The 20,360-nt window shown below is 37.5% G+C and overlaps 1 protein-coding gene and 1 non-coding gene across 2 annotated transcripts in view; one reads left to right on the top strand and one right to left on the bottom strand.

The window, feature by feature from the left end:
* Positions 1-327: 327 nt before the first annotated feature.
* The window catches only part of LIPK (lipase family member K), a 38,741-nt gene continuing 18,708 nt past the window's right edge, over positions 328-20,360 (bottom strand). Inside the window, exons 4-10 of the mRNA XM_004583568.2 lie at positions 18,315-18,513; positions 16,998-17,107; positions 15,695-15,831; positions 9,758-9,904; positions 7,468-7,539; positions 4,662-4,733; positions 328-826 (exon numbers count right to left, since the gene is read on the bottom strand). Coding sequence (XP_004583625.2) covers positions 554-826; positions 4,662-4,733; positions 7,468-7,539; positions 9,758-9,904; positions 15,695-15,831; positions 16,998-17,107; positions 18,315-18,513 — 1,010 coding nt within the window. The 3' untranslated portion in view covers positions 328-553. The remainder of the gene's footprint in view (positions 827-4,661; positions 4,734-7,467; positions 7,540-9,757; positions 9,905-15,694; positions 15,832-16,997; positions 17,108-18,314; positions 18,514-20,360) is intronic.
* On the top strand, positions 19,645-19,748 carry LOC118759451 (U6 spliceosomal RNA). Its single transcript, XR_004996188.2, has one exon. It is a non-coding gene; the product is annotated as a U6 spliceosomal RNA (small nuclear RNA).

Consider the following 20,360-nt stretch of genomic DNA (forward strand, 5'->3'; position numbering starts at 1 on the left):
GCTCACAATTTCCAGTAGCCAGGTCTTCTGTTCAGGTTTTCATCAGGTTGCAATTAAGGTATAGTGCAGGTTGCTTTATCCATGTTAGGCTTTGCTACAAAATAGCAGGCTTGTAAGTTTATTCCAGTTTGAAGCAGAATTTTTTTTTCTGTGGCTGTGTAATGGGGTATCCCTTTTCTGTTTGTTTGTTTTTGCTAATTATCTGCTGGAAATCACCCTCACATCCTAGAATCCATGCTGAGTTCCTCACAGGATGGGTTTCAGAAATCTGTTTGTTTGGTTGGTTTTTTTTTTCATCAAGCTTTCAAGTAGAAGCGCTTTTTCTAGTCTGTGAAAACAGGTTGTATCATGTAGTGCACCTGGAGAGTGACCGTCCATCACCTTTGCCTTACCAAGGCTGTGACATCTGTCTTCTTTTTACCAAAGCTGTGCGCTAGATGGAAATCTCAAGTTCTACTCACACTCAAGGACAGAGGATCACACAAAGGTTTAGACAGTAGAGGGCAAAAAGATCATCTGGGATCATTTTGAGGGTTTGTCCCATTTATTATTATCAAAATCCACTTGCTTGGAGAAAAAAATATTGACAATTTTGTGAATATTCCTTCATCAATCTGATTATGTCTTGGTAAATTTCCTGGGGTGCATCCATTCCCAGGTAAAAATCCACATGGTTGTAGTATGGTATATTCTTGTAATAGATGAGGTTTGCAATTTGGGGCAGTAAAATTTCAATATCCTTGGGATCAGCCACAATATCTTGTCCGCCACTCCACACTGCTGTCGGAACTTCAATCTTAGTAATGTTGTATAAAGGAGGTGTAGGCTAAACACATAAAAAAAGATTTTTTTTAAGTCCTTAATGATAACTGTGTTACAGAAACAATATGAACTCTCAGTGATTAGGTATGTCTATCACCTGCCAAAAGTGTGCAGTCAGGATATACTTATTATTGTGTAATTATCACAATGTTAAAAACAATTGAAAACACTTTTGTACATGAATATGGATTGAATTTAAAAGACAGCCATTATATTCCTGATCCCACTTTGGAGGAAAAAGGACAGATTCCTACAGGAAGAGGCTTCTTATCTTTATGGAAGATCCTCTTTCAGATAGCACTTTATTTGAAATAAAGTAAAATGTTGGATGGGTAAGTGCCCCTTTCTATACACAAATCTGGGCTTAACTAGTGAACGGCATAAGAGCATCCACAGACTTCTTCCAAAGCACTGACACCAATCCATGAAAACAAGTACCTGAAATGTGAGTTAAAAAGAGCAGAGTATTACAGAAACTGAGTGGCTGCAATGCCGATTATTTTATCATAAGGAGTAAATTATTTTTCTATACTACATCTCTCTCAAGCTTTGCAATTAAATATGTATATTGTGTGTTTTTCTACTGGGAAAAATAGAGCCAGGAAGAACATGCCTCACGTTTTCTCCAAAAATTCATATGTTGAAGTACTCACTTCCAGTGTGACTCTGGAGATACGCATTTTAAGGGATCATTAAAATGAAATCAAACTCATAAAGGATGGAGTTCTAGCCCAATAGTATTAGCATCCTTATAAAAAGAGGAAGTTTCACACTCTCTTTCCGGGAACGTACACTAAGTGAAGATGTAACCACACATGGAGGAGGCAGTAGTCTGTAAACCAGAAATGAGTCCTCATGGAACCTGAGAATGCTGAGGCCATGATGCTGGGCTTTTAGACAATCAAACTGAGAGAAAACAAGTCCCTGTTGCTTAAGCCTCCAAGTCTAAGATGTTTTATAATGACAGCTCGAGCAGATTTATACACGGTAGTTTTCCAGGAGTGAAAATTTTAGATGTTTTCATCTTAATGAGATGATGTATGTTTGAGGTGGTAGATGATGTTGCCCTTAATTGGAATGTTACATAATGCATACATACACTGAGGCATCACACGGTGCCCTATAAATACATATAATTTTATGCCACTTAAAGACATAAAATGAGAGTTGAAAAATCAACAGATGGAGTTCATTATTCTTGAGAAATGATGTGTAGCAAAAACAGAGCTTATTTTTCCTTCTTTCAAACTATGAATAAAATGACACTCATCACTACTTTCCCCAACACCCAAATACATGATAATTAGTCTTAGCATCAAGATTAGGAGCAAGAGAAAACATGCAAAAAAGGTGTAGCACCTGATTAAACTGCGACCTTGGCCAGGGATAAGTTTGTTAGGGAGCTAGAAAAGCACTCTGTAAGAGAACCTAAGTGACTGTGCACCTAGAGTACCATTAAAAGAGAGACATTCAGGCACAGCACACTGGTATAGTCATTCCAGGCCTTACTGTCTTATATTACCATGATTCTTTGAGACTTAGGATTAAATGACAAATGAGAACATGGAGCTGTTGAGAAGGTAGTATAAATGGCAGAGAAGTGAGTCAGTGCATGCCACGGGAAGCCGGGGTCGTACGGTGAAGGGCCTCAAAGGCAAACTGGGAAATGTGGGGCATGCTTCTCCTGGCTCTATAGTGCTTTTTCAGTAGAACATAAAATACAGATATTTAATTGCAAATATTTTAAAAGATGTGGTATAGGAAAATAGGGCAACATAGAGGTAGCCACAAACATCAACCAGTTTTCAGGCATAACATTTATCTGAGGAACTCTTGAAATCAAAGAATCTTTACTCCAACGATTTACTCAACTAAGGATGAAAGGGGTCATGTAGAAGAATCACAAAATATAAATGAAAATAAAGATTTCGATTCAAATGGTTTTCAATAGCTTACGACTAAGACATTTTAAAATTTATTTTTAATTGACAAAATTTATATATATATGTGCATATATATTTATCTAGGAAGCTTATTTAAACTTATTTTCTTCGTAATACATACTTGTGGTTACATTGGTAATTATACCTAACTTCTGTTGCTATCAATTGTAGTTGTGACTGAGGCAATGCCTTTTAAGCATGAGTTTATTTGGTGTTTGAGGTTTTCCTTTTTATCCTTGGTAGGCCCCAAGGGAAGGATGCACAACTGAATCTGAATCATCATGTAGTCAAGATTGTGGTTGAATCTCTTAGAAGAATGATTAAGCTAACAGCGTGATCTAACTCTCATTCAAGCAGGTGAGTATTATTGGGCAAAGCCATCCTCTAAAAAGCTTTCCCTGGAGCCAGCATTTGGCAGAGTGGTTAAGATAACCTGTAGCTTACCAGGGCGCTGGGGTTCAACTTCCAGCTATGGCTCCTGATCTTGGTTTCCTACCAATGCAGACATCAGGAACTAGCAGTGGTGGTTCATGTAATTGGATTCCTTCCACTTGTGTGAGAGACCTGGCTTGAGCTCTAATCTTAGGGCTTTTACATTAGCTGGGGCTGTTGTGGGCATTGGATGAGACAGGAGATTCTTCTCTGCCACGCTCAGTGTCTCAAAACTAATACAGAAAAAAAAATAAACTTTTTCTTAAAGTAGCTATGCAGTATACTCTTGCCAAGAAAAGTAATTCATTAATTACAACAGAAAATAGTACTTTGACACAGGTATGTGACCGTATCTACTTCTTTCACAAATAACTAAGCAGTTTAGAAGAAAAGACAAATTTCTTGTCCATCATTAAGCATGCTTGTAGCCATCATGATGGCACTGAAAGTTACCAATTGATGTTTTCCAGATTTCCACACTAGGTATCAATGATGACTTCCTCTTCAGGTTGAACTCAGTCTGTCAGCAAGAAGCCAAAGTTTTGCCTGGATTCTCTTACATACTAGGGGGGAAAAGTAGCAATGCACACTTCCTTTAATACCAAATTGTTGCTCTATAGGTTTTAATACATACTGTTGGGAGATATCCTGCCACACCATTTCCTGGCATATGGCACTTTCTCTTTCTGAAGGTGATGTTTCTGACTGCTCTATCTTAAATGATCTAGTTTTTAAGAAGTGGGTAGTAGAGGTGAGGAATGGGCCGTGCAGTTAAGATGCCTCTTTGGACATCTCTTATTGGAATGCCTGGTTTCATGTCCCACACTTTCAGTTCCAACTTCCTGCTATAGTACACCCTGGGAGCAGCAGGTGTTGGCCCAGGTAGCTGCGTGGGAGGCCAGGACTGAGTTAGATGGCCCAGTCAAAGCTGTTGCTGTTATTCAGAAAGTGAAATAGAAGATGGCAGTCAGAGACTTGTTCTCTTTGTCTCTCTCTCTCTCTCAAATAAATAAACATACTTTTAAGTTGTTAATACATCATATCTTGAAGAACTATCAGGAATCCTACCCAGGTACTTCATGGTGGGATACAGGTGTCTTAAGGTCTAGGCAAAGTATCTTCCTCCATTTTTTCCCTGCTCCTACCCCCTTTTTTTGAGAAAAAAATAAGGGTAGTGGAAAAAGAATGGATTTAAGAGCCAGGAATCCCTAGGTGATATTCTGTTTACATACTAGCTAATTAACTGGCCTCTCAGACTCTGGAAAAATGGGAGTAATGCTTACCTTGCAAAGTCACTGTAAGTATTATAAATAATGATACAGCACATGCTAAGAACCCAACAAGTAGCATGTGACAGCAATAGTTATCCTTGGGGATGAATGGGAAGCAGTTGGTACTTAATAAGTTGATACTATTTTTATTAGTTCATTTATAAATAAGTTACTATGAAAAATTTCATTTTACCTGCTGGAAATGCAAGTTATTTTGATCAGGATTTCCCCAGTCAAAACCGTGGAACTGACCAGAATTAGCAACCTAAAATAAAATAAAAATAGTAAACACATTAACATGATATAAGAAAATACTTTCCACCTAAAGATAATAGAAACCAACTATATAAAGAAGATTGATATTGTGCTATACTCTTTAGGCATATAAGGATAATTTCAATGAGGAATAATAAATCAAATAGCAGTCATGGTAAGAACTTGATATTAATTTGCAGAATTAGATGAAAAGTACCACTTTTCATTCTCTACCCAGTGAAAATCCTCAGACAGTAAAGTTTCAATGCCACATATAGAAGTTTTTGTGCTTTTTTTTTAAAAAAAAAAAAAAAAACCAATGTAATGGGGGTGGACATGTTAGGCTATCACCTGCAAAGTTAGCGTCCTGTAGGAGGACCTGTTCTTGTCCTGGCTGCACAGTTCTGACCCAGCTCTATGATAATGCAGGCAGAGGACGATGTTCCAAGTGTTCGTGCTCCTGTCACCCATGTAAGATATCTGGATGGAGGTTTAGGCTCCTGGCTCTGGCCTGGTTCGGCCCTGGCATTGTGCCCCTTTTGGGAGTGAGCCAGAGAGTAGAAGACTTCTCTCCCTCTCTCTGTAACTCTGCCTGTCAAATAAATGAATAGATAAATACATAGAAAATATTCTAAAAGTTTGCATGAGAGAAGTTGAACATCTTTAAAACTATGCTGATTTGGTTGATAGAAGTTATTATGACAATATATTCTATCCTTTAACATTTTTGTGGTTGAAAGGAATTTTCATCCCCTGAGTTCCCCTATTTCCTTCATGTGAGGCCTGCAGAGTCAGGTCAGGCTGCCTGCTGTGTCACAAGGCAGCCAGGGGCTGGGTGTCTGAGATATACCCAGTCACTAGCGTGGCTTCCTGGTGTTTAGGCTTCAGAGATGAGGAAAGGGGCACTCACACTCCTGGAATTTTCTTTTACCGATGCTTGTCACTCCTGCCTGTTGAGGAGGCAGATCATTTTCCCACTTTCCTCAAAGCACTTTATTGGATTTTTCATAGCCTACCACCATGGATTTATTTTTTCCCTCAGTTTGATGTTCACATTTTCTCTACTCACAGATTTAATCCTGTTTTTTTAATTTTACAAATATTTTCAAACTATTAAATAAGTCTTGAGACTAGAATACTGGACTTTACACCATTTTTTATACCAACAGTGTCAGGATACACGAGAGTGATGATCTTGTGACTGTTGTTGAGGGACTAAACTATTGTTACAACGTGGGGGAAAAGAGTTGGGGTAGAGGGAGATAGTGGAAAGGGAAATCTCTGAGCCTAAGGAATTGTGTCATGAAAAATAAAGAATTAAAAAATATTTCACTATGATTTGTTTATGGGCAGCAGTCTGTTATTAAATTCTGTGTTCTTTGCAACAAGAAGCAGTAGAATATGCTGGTTAAGAATTTGGTCTCGGGCCTGGCGTGATGGCCTAGCGGCTAAAGTCCTCTCCTTTAACATGCCGGGATCCCATATGGGTGCTGATTCTAATCCCGGCAGCTCCACTTCCCATCCAGCTCCCTGCTTGTGGCCTGGGAAAGCAGTCAAGGATGGCCCAAAGCCTTAGCACCCTGCACCCCTGTGGGAGATCTGGAGGAAGTTCCTGCTCCTGGCTTTGGATTGGCAAAGCACCAGCCATTGCGGTCACTTGGGGCGTGAATCATGGGACGGAAGATCTTCCTCTCTGTCTCTCCTCCTCTCTGTATATCTTTGCAATAAAAATAAATAAATCTTAAAAAAAAAAACGAATTTGCTATCTCTCATCCAAAGAACTTGGTTTGAGTCCCAGTTTGGTGGCTGAAGCTTTGATCAAGGACAAGGTATTTGTGAGATGTGAATAATAACATTCTTTCCTTCAATTGTGAAGCTTCAGGAAGGCCATGCATGAAAAACATACAGCACTTACTAATAGGTCTTTGATTAATATTACCACATGTTGGATATCTTATCTAAAATTTTGTAACCAGAAGTTTCAGATTTCAAATTTAATAAGATATTAAATTAAATGCAATCCCTAGAGGTCTCAGATGTGCTAAATCTTTCTGTACTCTCTCTTTGTCATAGATAGACACATATACACAGACACAACATTTCATGTAGGAATGCTTTGTTCACTCTTCAAAGGGATGAAACTAAAACCAGTGGCCCAGAATAAAGGTAGAAGTTTCATAATGGAAGAATTAAAAAAAAAATAGATGCAAATGCAGAAAATTGTACCAATTGAACTTGACTTATTTCTAATCTGTGAATGTTGAGTAAGAAATAAATAGATTATTAAATAAAACCAAAGATTTTAACTGAGGATAAAACATAACCTCCTAATCAATTTTAATCTTCCTCTAGCATTTAATTTGCTCTGAATAAAACATTCTTGCCACATTTTGAAACATCTCTTATGCCAATTACAGCATGAACAGATCTTTCTGGAATAGGTTTATTGTTTTATAAAAGGTTGTGTCAGAGCTAAGGATTCCACAACATTAGAAATGTGGGCCTTGTCTTGAAAGGGAACTGCGGACCAATCTAAGGTAGAGAACTTGACATAAGCAGGGAACAGGCTTTTAACTCCGACACTAAGAACAAGGAGAACAGGATGGGGGAGAGAAATCAAAATGAGTCATTGCTGATTCCAGAACACCAGTGTGGCAAGGCAGTTGCCTGCAGAAACCCCTGGGAGTGCTCCTCAAGGTCTTGCAGGGGTAGCAATGTGTCAGTCAAGAATAGGAAGCGTGTACCTGGGCCCAGTGCAGCATATTCTGAACAGATGTTCCCGCAGGGGTCTGTGAGAAATAAACATCCAAGCGACTCTGCAAAGAAATTGTTGTCTAGAGGTAAGTCATGTTATACTGCAACTGGAAGAAATTTGAATAGATTATTTTTATTCTTTCTTTGTTTTTAGAAAAGAAGTCACATGTCACACTCTTAGAAGATATGGTAACCAAAGTGCATCTTTTTAACAACTTTCTCCTGCCTCAGCTGTTTTTGTGTCTGAAGCAGTCTTCATCAAGCCCACAGAGGGCCTACCTATTAAAGACGAAAGGTAAGGCATGCAAGCATTTCTTTCCGGACTTACCTTGTGTAGGTCCAAAAGAGTACGAGATTGAGATATAAAAACCTCAATGACCTATTATTTTCCCCTTTGCTATGTCCCGAAAGACTTTCAGAACCAAATCTATCATTTGACACTGAAAGCAGATTTGAATGTTTCCTTTTGCTTTCTGATTTTTAAAATGGGATATTCTATGTAGTTCTTTGAAAGTTTATAGGATATAATTTACCTGGTATATTTAAATTCAATCTGTATAAACTTATTTGATAAATTCATATTTTAAATTCATTTTAATCATATAAGAGTTATTTGTTTCAACCCATGTGCATCAAAAACTTGAGAGCAGCGTACAGGGATTTAACTCCTAACACAGCAAAAATCTATATTCATGATTGACAGTAGAACTAATATTTTCATTTTAATTTACTTCTAGTTTATGTAATCTTATTTTTTTTTCTTCCTCTACTTGCTAGCTCATATCAGAAGGTTAAGATTGTATCAGTGAAGTGAAAGAATATGCTATTGTAATGATTTGGGAAAAATAATAAGGCGACAGATAGTAAGAGGAGGGGGACCCCCTATGCTTCTAATCCTATATGGTGAAAAGTGTGAAAACTATTCATTTTATATAAATTAGAGATAGGAATGAAAAAAATATTGGCAAAAAAGAAATGTAACTACTCCACATTCTGTCAGAATAAAATATGCATTAGATTTCAAAAACTTAGTGTTTGAAAAAGAATGTGAAATATTTAATATTTTACACTGAATATACACTAAAAAAATAGAGCAAGTAAAATATACTAAAAAGTAAAAGGAACAAAAAACAGAACAAAACTTCTTGTAACTCTAAATACATAACCTGTTATGAGCTATGACATCTCTAAAATCAAGTTCTGAATATGTGCATTTCTCTTGAAGTTTCATGAATGTTACTTTCCTATTTTCATATTCCTGAATAGGTAATCCTGTATAGAACAGCAGGATGCTATCCTGTTTCACAACCCAGCCCTTACTAATGAGACAACAGTGATCGATCTGGGCCTTTGGGAAATGGTTAAACTAGATCGTTAGAGCAGAATCCCCATGACTGAGTGCTGGTGGCTAAATGCTGATGGTGGTGTTGGAAAGAGACTGAAGAGACCCAGACCTGGACACCTGTACTCCCAGTCTCTCCTTCTGTGACGCCCCACAGCACCTCAGCGTTCCCCAGCAGAAGGCCATCACCAGATGAGGCAGCTGGATCTTGTACTTCCAGGACCTTGAGGCCCAACAAACCTCTTCCTTGTAGGTGAATCTGTCTTCGACATTTTATAATGGTGACAAAAGCTGACTGTCTTTAGTTCCCCAAACATATTTCTACTCTCACTAGGAAGTAGACAGGTTTTTTTTTGTCCCTTTGCTCCATCAACTAGAAGTAACTTGGGAAATAAAGTAGTTCAGTTCAGTTAGAAATGATGTAGAACCCCCACACTGATCCCTCTCATTATTCTTTAAAGCGACAATGTAGCAGTCACTGAGCAGTCCTCCCTCTGTCTCTTTGGCTTAAGGAATAAGTTTCACAAAGTAGCTACTTCGGAGTCGTACTAGTATGTGGAAAATTGGTTTAAAAAATATAGGTGCTAGGATCTCTTTCTGAGATGTTGCTTCAATGGGTCTCAGGGCTCAGTTACAGCAACATAAATCACACAGGCTCAGCTTTAGCTTACGTGAAAAACTTTTCAGTGGTGGCATTTTAACCATCAGAAAGGATTGGTAAGATTTTCCTTTTTGTCAGTAAATCCTTCTTGCCAAATCCTCCTGTAAAAGTAGAGGATTCTTGGCCTTGATTGAAAACTAAACCTGCACATACTGATAACAGTTCTAGGAACAACAACAAAAAATTTGGTTTGACCTGTTTCCATGCGATCCAGACTGAATTTTCATGACCTTTGTATAGCAGAATTGCTTTCCCAGAGCCGACTACTGGTACATACCATGTTTAAGTTTTTTGCATTAAATCCAGCCATGGCAAATAAGAAGTTGCTGCAAGCACGATGGAATACTTTCCGGTTGCACACTTTGGTGGCAATGAACTGATCAAACTTGGTTTGAGAGCGGAACATTTTATCACCAAACAAAATCTGCAAGATCAATTTAAAATGCACCATTAAGTTTCACAATGTGGAGGTCCGGAATGGAGAATGAGTCATAACTCAGACGAGGACTGGACAGCAGGTTATATGTGCTTCGTGCTGGTCTCCAGTGAAACCATGAGGTTTGCCTAAGTTTGCCACTGAAGTCCTCTCAGTTAGTTGTTGGTGCTTTTGCTCAAGAATTTTTGTTTGGAGGTATGTTGGGCACCATTCCCCGCAGGAAGTTAAGGCTTTGGGGTCAGACCTGTGTGTCAGATCCTGGATTTTGTCTCTTAACAACTTAGGAAAATGTTTACTTTCTATTGTCTTAAATTTTTCTCAAGTATAAAATGGAAGTATTGCTATCCAGTGAACAGAATTATTTTGCAAATAACAAGTCATTTTTGAGAGACACCTAGTGCCAAGCAAGTATTTCAAAAAATGTTATTAGAATTAGTAACTGATACAGACTTACTGAGCCATTCCTTCCAGAATCTTGTAATGAACTCCTTCTAGATATAAAAGTCTAACTCAAAGGTATGAATCTTTACCAGTGAGATTTCAGGCAATGTTGTAAGTTGAACTTGTATTTTAAATTTTAGAAATTGTCGAACTCTGTTCATATAAATCCAAGTTTATTGTTGTTGCACAATAGTCAATTTTATAATCTTAAGGCAAAAGAGCTATATAAGAAGTTATAAATGCATTTTTTTTAGTTCTTAAAACTTTTGGAAAAATCCACACAAATTTTCCCTGGAATGCTTTATTAGCTTGTAATTGCAACTAAGAAACAATGATAATTGGCATGTACAAGTTCTTACAGTGTTATTGGGAAGCAGGAGGTAGTAGAGGTATAAGTATTCAGATGGCAAATCTGAAAATGATTGTATTTTACAGTTAAAAGCAAGAGAAGGAAGATGATGAAAAAAAGGAAGGAACAGAAAGATAAAAAAAGATGAGAGGACGAGAGCATGCTCAACTGTTCAGATAAGATGTTTTGATTCTTTACATCTGCAGAGTCATAAAAAATGATTCTCATTCTAGCATCTTCACGTGGTCCTAGTTACCAAGACACTTGGCTGAATTACCAGATCTAACTCACTTCTCAAACCTGAATTCTTCCTATGTATTTTTCACCATGATAATTTAGTAATAGCAGCATAGACTCATTATGTGGACTTAACAATTTTTAGTGTTGATATCTGATGTTCTCAAGTATAACAACCTAAATAGATTATCACATGAATAAATAAATGAAGTAAGAGGTAAACTCTGGTTCCAAACACTGAATATTTTTTATTTTCATTTGCTGAACCTTTCTTATTCATCCTGTGCCTTTCAGAAAACCTACTTGAAGGGAAACATCCAGTATACAGAAGTACTGAGCCAGCAAAACATGATGCTAGATCCACTATCTTATCTTTTAGTTTTGTTTTGATAGTTGCCTTTCCCAAATATGGGGTATAGCATTGTGACAATTTCTGACTACGTCACTCTTGTTGTATAACAGTACACAAATGACTCATAAAAACTACTGTAAATTTACTCAAGGATGCATTATTTCTCCTCACACAAACCTGCAAGAAAGGACGGGAGTCAGGCCAGCCAGCAGAGAGAATAGCAATCACATTGACCTGCAGCTGTAATGCCTTCTTGGTCCTGGAGGGGGCACGCTTGCTACACAATATCAAATAAGCTTCCCTATTGGAGTTCTTTAAAAACTTGTCAAAATCAGAAAAGGCACTCTTGTTCTGGTATCTGGGCCCATGCCAGGGTGCATGTTTAGGCAAGCAGAATATGGGCTGACTTCATCTCTCAATAGCCTACGTAGATAGGCACCCAGTGCATATGTGCCTGGGAGTCTGGGGCTGACTTCCTTCCATCTGATTGAACTTCTCATGTCTATGCTCTATATGAGTCAACTTGCTAGACATAAAAGAGCAACAGAAAGAAATGATTTGTTGATAAAATGTAAGTCTCTGGGACATTCTCTAAAATCATACAGTGACTCAAAAAGCAATTCAATAACATCTTAAAAACTGAAATAACATTGAGCATCTTTTCTGACTATACTGTAATAAAGCTACAAATCAGTGACAAAAATTTTGGAAAGTATAAAAATACATGTAAATTTGAAAACTCACTCCTAAAAACCCAATGAATCAATGAATAAATTAAGAAGAAAAAATTTTTAATTAAAAGATTTTATTTAGGGCCCGGCGGCGTGGCCTAGTGGCTAAAGTCCTCGCCTTGAAAGCCCCGGGATCCCATATGGGCGCCGGTTCTAATACCGGCAGCTCCACTTCCCATCCAGCTGCCTGCTTGTGGCCTGGGAAAGCAGTCAAGGACGGCCCAAAGCCTTAGCATCCTGCACCCGCATGGGAGACCTGGAAAAGGTTCCAGGTTCCCGGCTTCGGATTGGCGCAGCACTGGCTGTTACGGCTCACTTGGGGAGTGAAACATCGGATGTAAGATCTTCCTCTCTGTCTCTCCTCCTCTCTGTATATCCGACTTTGCAATAAAAATAAATAAATCTTAAAAAAACAAAAGCAAAAAAGATTTTATTTAAAATATTTAAAAATTTAATTTTGTAAAAATAAATGATAATTTAAAAATCAACATACCAAAACACATAGGATATCACAAAAGCAATACTAAATGGGAAGTTTGTAACAATTATGCCTACCTCAAAAAAGCAGGAGGACCCCAAATAATTTATTGTTGTCCCACAAAGATTAAAAAAATGACAACATACTGAAATGAAAAGGAATGTACAGAAAGAATAAAACAAAGAGAATAAATATGTGAAATAGTGATTAAATAAATACTTTGAAACTCAATGAACAGCCTTGTTTTTTCTTTAAAAAAGATAAAATTGACAAACTAGACTAAAAAAAAAAAGAAGAATCAACTAATTCAGAGACAAAAAAGGAGATGTTTAGTTGATACCACAGAAATGCAAAGGATTGTTAGAGACTGTTTTGGAAACTGCACACCAAGAATTTGACAAGTCAGAATAGATAAATTCCTGCACACGTACCCATGCATCCACATCTCAGTGTCCTGGCCTCTTTCCAAGATTAAATCATTAGCAAATAGCAAGCCAGAACAATCACAAATAACAAGATAGATCAAAGGAAATCTCAGAAGCAGATGGCTTCATGCTGAATTCTACAAAACTTGAAGAAAAACTAATAGCAATTGTCTTCAAATTATTCCAAAAAATAAAGAAGGAATTCTTCCAAATTCATTCTATAAAACCAGTGAAACCAGTCAACAGTAGAACAATCTACATATATGTAGATATGCAAACCTATGTGAAAAAAATTCTCAGCAAAATACTAACAAATCAAATCTAACAGCGTATTAAGAATATTATCCATCCTGATCAATTGAAATTTATCTCAGGGGACAAGAATATTACATATATGAAAATAAATGTGATATAACAGACTAAAAAATTCTAAAATAGTTTATCATCTCAATAGGTGAAGAAAATGGTTTTTTTAATAATCAACACCTTTTCTTGATTAAAAAAAATCAGGTGTAGAAGAAATGTACCTCAAAATAGCAAAAGTCATTTAAAAAATCCACAATTAGCGTTATATTGAATGGTGGAAAATTAGCAGTTTTCTCTCTAAATTCTAGGATAACACGGGGATTCCAGTTTCATAAGTTTTATCTAAATACTATTGGAAGTTCTCACCACAAGAAAGAAATGAAATGCAAATTATAAAGAAAGAAAAAATTGTGGTTGCTTGCAGGTAACATAATCTTACAAATAGGAAACCTCAAAAGCTCCACTAAAAATCTGTCAGAAAAGAATTTTTCATAAAACTCCACAAGCACAGGAAACAGAAAGAAAAAATAGACATGTGGAATTACATCAAACCAAAAAGATCTGTGAAGAGACAACTTATGGAAAATATTCTTATCATCTGATAAGTGATTAATATTCAGAATATAGAAGGAATTCAAATGACTCAATAGCAAAGACACTCTTAATCTACTTAAGAAACGAGCAAAAGACATTTCTCAAAATAATATGGTTATGGTTTGGATGGTGAAGGTCTCTCAGGGGTATGTATGTTAGAAGCTTGATCCCCAGATGGTGGGACCCAATGCGGGGTGCTCAGGTCATTGGGGTGCACTTTTGGAAGGCAGCTAAAAGTGGGAAAGTGGTTAAAGTCGTCTGAGTTGGACCCAGCCACTCCCTTTGCTTCCTGCTTTGCCATGTAATCCTCCCCTGCATGCACGCCCACCACCCCTGTCCATGGCCCTGCATATCAGTGGGACTGACTGCCTTTGGATTTGAATCCCCCAAACTCTTCTTTCGGTATTTCATTGTAATAATGAAAAGACGACTACTACAAAGACATATGATTGTCCAAGGCATATTGAAAAAGATCCTCAGTATAACTGGTCACCATGGAAGTGGCAATCAAAACCACAATGACGTATCACCTCACTGCGGTTAGAATGATTATTATCAAAAAGACCAAAGACAGCAAGGGCAATGGAAGATGTGGAGAAAAGAAAGCCTTCTCCACAAACCATTAAGATAAATTAAAGAACCATTATGAAACATAGTGTGGAGGTTCCTCAGGAAGCTTTGAATAAAAATACCAAATAACTGAGCAATCTCATGACTGGCTATAGCTAAAAAATAGATAAAATTAATAACACTGTTGAGAGACATCAAAACTCCCATGCTTCTTGATGAACTATTTGTAGTAACTGAGTAATCAAAGAATCTAAGTAGCCATCAACAGATACACGAGTGTGATAGAATATGCTTTAGCCATAAAAATACGAGATCCTATCACTTAAAACAACATGAATAGAATTCAAGGACCTTATGTTAAAAGAAATCAGTAAGTCAGGCACTGAAAGACAAATACTGCGTGACTTCACTCAAATGTTGAATCTAAATCTTCATCTCATAGAGACTGAGTTTGGAATAGTGAGCCCAAGCCCAAATACCATCTCATCTAAAATGTCTGATTTCAACAGTTCTAAGTATTTTCATTTTTCTTTGAGTTGACCTAGAAATTCATTCCCTCTATCATTATGATACTGGAATTTCCAGTAGGGATTAGAGAGTCATGTACCATATTTCTTCCCCTGGAAATACCATTTTCTGTTGGAGTTAGAAAGGGAAGTATTCCTAAAATTAGAAAGCAGATTACGTCATTTCTCTACTAAATATTCTTCAGTGACTCACCACCATTAACAGAACAAAGCATTAACTCCTTAACGTTATCTGTCCTGTATTAATTGTTCTATATACTATTCGTATTTAAATCTCCTACTACTCTGACTCAAATTTTCAGTTTTATCAACTGTTCGGAATGTCTTCTTACAGAGATAACTATATCCTGATGCCAGGATTTTGGAATAGGTAACACCTAAGCATCAAGTAGCAAATCATAGTAATAGGGTTCAAACACATAAAACCTGACTTCATTTAACAAACTCCACTACGATGTTCCTGAAAAATGAATGGTTCTAAGAGAAATTTAATCTACTGAATTCAACCAACCAATCAAATCAGCTTGGTTTAGAGTCCATTGAGGAATGGTACAAGAAAAGGCTTCTAGACATAGCTAAATAGGGCACAATTGCATCAATGTGAGCTTCTTAAACTCTGCTATTGAGATTGATTCCCCTCAGGAACCCTATATTAGTAGCTGGAACACCTATTATAGTCTCAGATATTTGTAAAACGCCTTTTGTTTCTTGAATTAAAAAGAATAGGAGTTTTCATACTTAAAATTTAAACTCTAGGAAATCACATACCTTGACTGCTCTTCTAGGGAGAGTTTTGAGTTTCTTCAAAGGATTTTGAGAATATTTCAATGTGGTAACTGGAGCAAGTGCAAAATATATCTTAATCCTTTTAGCCAGTTCTGGATTTATAGAGAAGGCTACAAAAGCTGAAAGGAAAAAGAAATCAATTCATCCATTTATGGCCATTGAACATCAATTATATGCATTTTAAATGGAACTAGAGGTGTCCACATTGAAAACAAAACAAAAGCAATTTAGAGTTTGTAATGAGAAATTTCCGAATTTCTCAAGGATGAAATTAGCTAACTCAAGAGAAACTGAGTTTCCTGTCTCTTGGGAATACAAATTACTTGTACAAAGTGTTGAAAGGAGGGTTCACACACTCATTGTGGAGTATGTCTTCAACTCTAACGACCTTTCCAGCCTAATAGTCTTTGGTCTGAGACAAGACTGGACCGTCAGCTTACCATTAGCCAGTTACATGAAAGTCACTTCCCCTGTAGGAGTCTCAGTTATCTCAGTGTGTAACTATTCGCAACCAAATTCTTAAATGATGATGATTATGATATATGTATACACACATTCATATCTGTAAGTATGAAATGTTAAGTGTTAATTGACCCTATCCATCATTAGAAAGGGTTCTCACATTCAGCAATTTGTAAAGCAATAGCATAACATATTTGTCACTTCTAATGAAACAATGAATGTAAGATATGTCATACAGGATAGACATGGAAGTGCCAAAAATCCAATAAGGATCAAGATACAGAAAACAGACTGGTGGGAAAGATCTGGTATTGTGCAAGCCTCCGCCTAAATGGAAAACAGTGAGTGGAACTGCCTCGAGGCATGGCAGACATGATCCTGCTCATATCTTGTTTATGCCTCCCTGGCACTGAACATACTGCAGTGCATAATCACAGAGTTAAGTAATTGTCTTCTTTATTTTATCTTTCTTTCTGGTCTCCAGATTATGGGATCACCAAGGAAAGAATGAATATCATGTTTGTCTCTGCTTCTCCAGCAGGTAAGCCAATGTCTTACAAATGTTTGTAGAACATATCAATGAGTAATTCTCTCTCCCTCTTAGTCTTATCTATGAACTCTTATATTTGGTGTAAGGAAAAATATCCCTGTTGTTATATCCCTATTGCTATTGCTTTATTTACTCTTCAGACACCTGGCAGAGAAAATAGTTTTGCAACTAAGATACACAAAGTAAGGACTGCGGAGAGATAATAAATAATGGTCTTCTTCCAACATGGAAGAAGCGTTTGTGGTACACAGACTGCATCTTCTCCAAACATACCTATGGTGGTGCCCTGGGAGTGACCCACGTAGTAGAGTTGCTCTTGTCCAGTTTTCTCTGTGATAAAATTGATTGTGGCTGGAAGGTCATATTTAGCCATCTCATCAAAACTGCCAAAAAGAGCAACAGAGTTGGAAAAGACATCTTACTGTTAGTCCTATGATATCGATATATTCATTCTAGACATTTTGTTAGCTATAACACTAGAGTTAATACCTGGCATAGCACATCTATGCACATTTCAAAGATATCTACTTGACTGTAAGAAACAACAGTCTTAAAATTTGAATCAGAAAAATAGGATTTGTAAAGCCTATTGCTCCTAAGGCTGTGCATATTCCATACGATCCCATAGTAGATTCACCAAACTCACATGAAAAACAACAACAACAAAATTACTTGGAATCTTTATCTATAAAACAGAATAATAAAGCAAGCCTCAATCTGTCTCCAGTAAATCATAGTTTCCAGGGAAGTGTCTGGTAATCTGCATATGTATCATCGGCCTCAGGAGGTTTCAACCCTGTGCATATTTTAGGAAACACTCAGCAGCAAATCATCTTGTCATCTTCATTATTGCAATAACACAAGTGTACTGGGGTGTGGAATTAAGAAATGTCAGGCGGTTTCATGAAAGAATACAGGAATGAGGTCAAGAAGAAAAAACATCGCTAGTGGCCTTGAAGGCATGGATCTTGGCTTCTATGCAAGTACAAGTGTCTGTCCCTGTGACCAAGGAGGTCAAGTCCTGAAGCAGACAGCATCCCTTGGTGCTTCCAGAGAGAGAGCAGGAAAGAAGCAGAGGTCTGAAAACAGGTCTCAGTGTTATAGGGAGAGCATTTCTGCTGAGCTGTGAAGAACACCTGAATAGAGGAAGAGAATTTGAAAAACAAGGGGGAAATACAGCAGGTTCTTTTTTAAAAATTAAGATTTATTTATTATTGTTGCAAAGTCAGATACACAGAGAGGAGGCAAGACAGAGAGGAAGATCTTCTGTTTGATGATTCACTCCCCAATGGCCACAATGTCCAGAGCTATGCCAATCCGAAGCCAGGAGCCCGGAGCTTCTTCCGGATCTCCCACATGGGTGCAGGGACCCAAGGCTTTGGTTCATCCTCCACTGTTTCCCCAGGCCACAAGCAGGGAGCTGGATGGGAAGCGGGCTGCCGGGATAAGAACCAGTGCCCATAGAGGATCCTGGTGTGTACAAGGCGAGGACATTGGCCACTAGGCTACCGTGCCAGTCCCATCCCACAGGAGTTTATGCATGTAAATGAGCCAGGTACACATTATATCCATTACCAAGGATCTCCTTACCTGAAAGCCCAGTATTCTGAAGACTTCGGTGACAATTTCAGATGTTTTCTGGACCAAGTATTCCCTCGGCTATTCCCTAACCACACATCATAACCATTATCTGCCAGAAGGAAAGCCAGGCTGTTGTTGGGCAGGTTGGAAATCCAGTCAGTGGCTGATGAAATCACGCCATGCTGCAAATAGACAGCAGGCCTGGGGTCTGTAAAAGATAGGCAGCAAGAGTTTATATCTAGACTTCCACAGTATGCATACAAAAATTCTCTTTCTTGATTTCCTTAGTGTTGAAATTAAATTAATTGACAGAATTTGAACCCTGTCAAGTCTGGGATCTGATGCCCTCTGATCTACTTATTTGTTTTGTTCTTAAAGATTTTTTTTAACTGGAAAGTCAGACTTACAGAGAGTAGGAGAGATAGAATAATTCTCCGTCTGCTGGTTCACTCCCCAAGTGTCTGCAACAGCCAGAGATGAGCTGATCTGAAGCCAGGAGTTAGGAGCCTCTGTTGGGTCTTCCACGTGGGTGCAGGGACCCAAGGCTTTGGGGCCATACTCATCTACTTTCCCAGGCTAACAGCAGTGGGCTGGATGGGAAGTGGAGCAGCTGGATGTGAACCAGCACCTACATGGGATCCCGGCACATGCAAGGTGAGGACTTAAGTCATTAGGCTACTGTGCCGGGCCCTGATCTATTTATTCCAACAAGTTATATGTCTACTGTGTGCCATTTGTTTAATTTGTAAAACTGTAACTACATATATTTACATTGTTTTATGTAGGTACTAGAGTCAGATTACCTTGGCTTAAAAATCTCTTCTGTTAACACTAATCCTTTTGTACCTTGGCTAACCCATATGTATATCAAGAATAATAATATGCTTTCACAGGGAAGTTATAAGGATTTCATGAGAATGAAGACACATAAAAGACTGCCCAACAAAACAATTGTTGGCTGTATTATTCTATTAAGGTTTATAATATTAAATTTCTTAAGATTTTTATTACAAATCTTAGAGGTTTTATCAAAATAAGAAAAGCAGTAATTAAAGTACATTTTGAAAAATATTTACTGAAAGTCAAGATTAGTGTTACATTCTACAGGCACTGATGTATTTTATTTCAACTGTTAGAAAGTAAAACGTAAGGTTATGAGTAGAATTTTATATAATAGAAAATTGTTAGCTTGTTATAAATGTCCTACTGTTCATGTAGAATTCAAACGTTTTAATGAAGGGATAGAAAAAAAATTAAGAAAGTGAGACACTAGTGTTGAAAAAGAAAGAAGAGGGGGAAAGAATCCTGTTTTCATTTGTTGTACAAAAGATTTGTGATGGTGCTGACTTCGGCAGCACTTATACTAAAATTGGAACGATACAGAGATTAGCATGGCCCCTGCACAAGGATGATATGCAAATTCGTGAAGCGTTTCATATATTTTTTACTGCAAAAAATATGGAGGTATTCAATATGGGGGGAGACTTTTTGGAGGGGTTGGGGGAATCCCAGAGCTTGTGAAACTGTGTCATAAAATGAAATAAAAAATAAGTAAGTAAAGGATTTATGATGCTGGGTTAGCACCTTGGGGCCTTACTCCACTTACAATGGGATGGCTTCCTAAGAAATCTGGGAATGGGCAAGTTAAACTAAAAGCTAAGAGAGCTGGCATGTTCTGTAAAGCAGGGGACAAAGAATCATTACTAACTCTGTCACAGTGAGTTTCTGCCAGATAATAGTCTCAGCACAGCATCTCTCTCTTTTTCTGGTCTGAACCCTTGGGCATTTCATGGTAGATGCAGCTTGGCAGGTTTTTTTTTTTTAATAAGAGAAAAGTTCAGAGAGCTTTTAAAGTTCTGATGAGTATTTTCAAAAGAAATGCAATTATTCTGAGAAACAGCTGGCTCCAAACAAGATCACTACTATTTCTCATTTAAAATTTGTTTTTTTTTCTGTCTTAATAATGAACTCTTGAGACATCTTGTTATGTAACACGTCAAGGAAAATGAAGCAACTAGGAAATGACACACAGAAACTGTCTCTGGTCAATGAATC

This window comes from Ochotona princeps, chromosome 13 (assembly GCF_030435755.1).
Source record: "Ochotona princeps isolate mOchPri1 chromosome 13, mOchPri1.hap1, whole genome shotgun sequence".
Taxonomy (NCBI): domain Eukaryota; kingdom Metazoa; phylum Chordata; class Mammalia; order Lagomorpha; family Ochotonidae; genus Ochotona; species Ochotona princeps.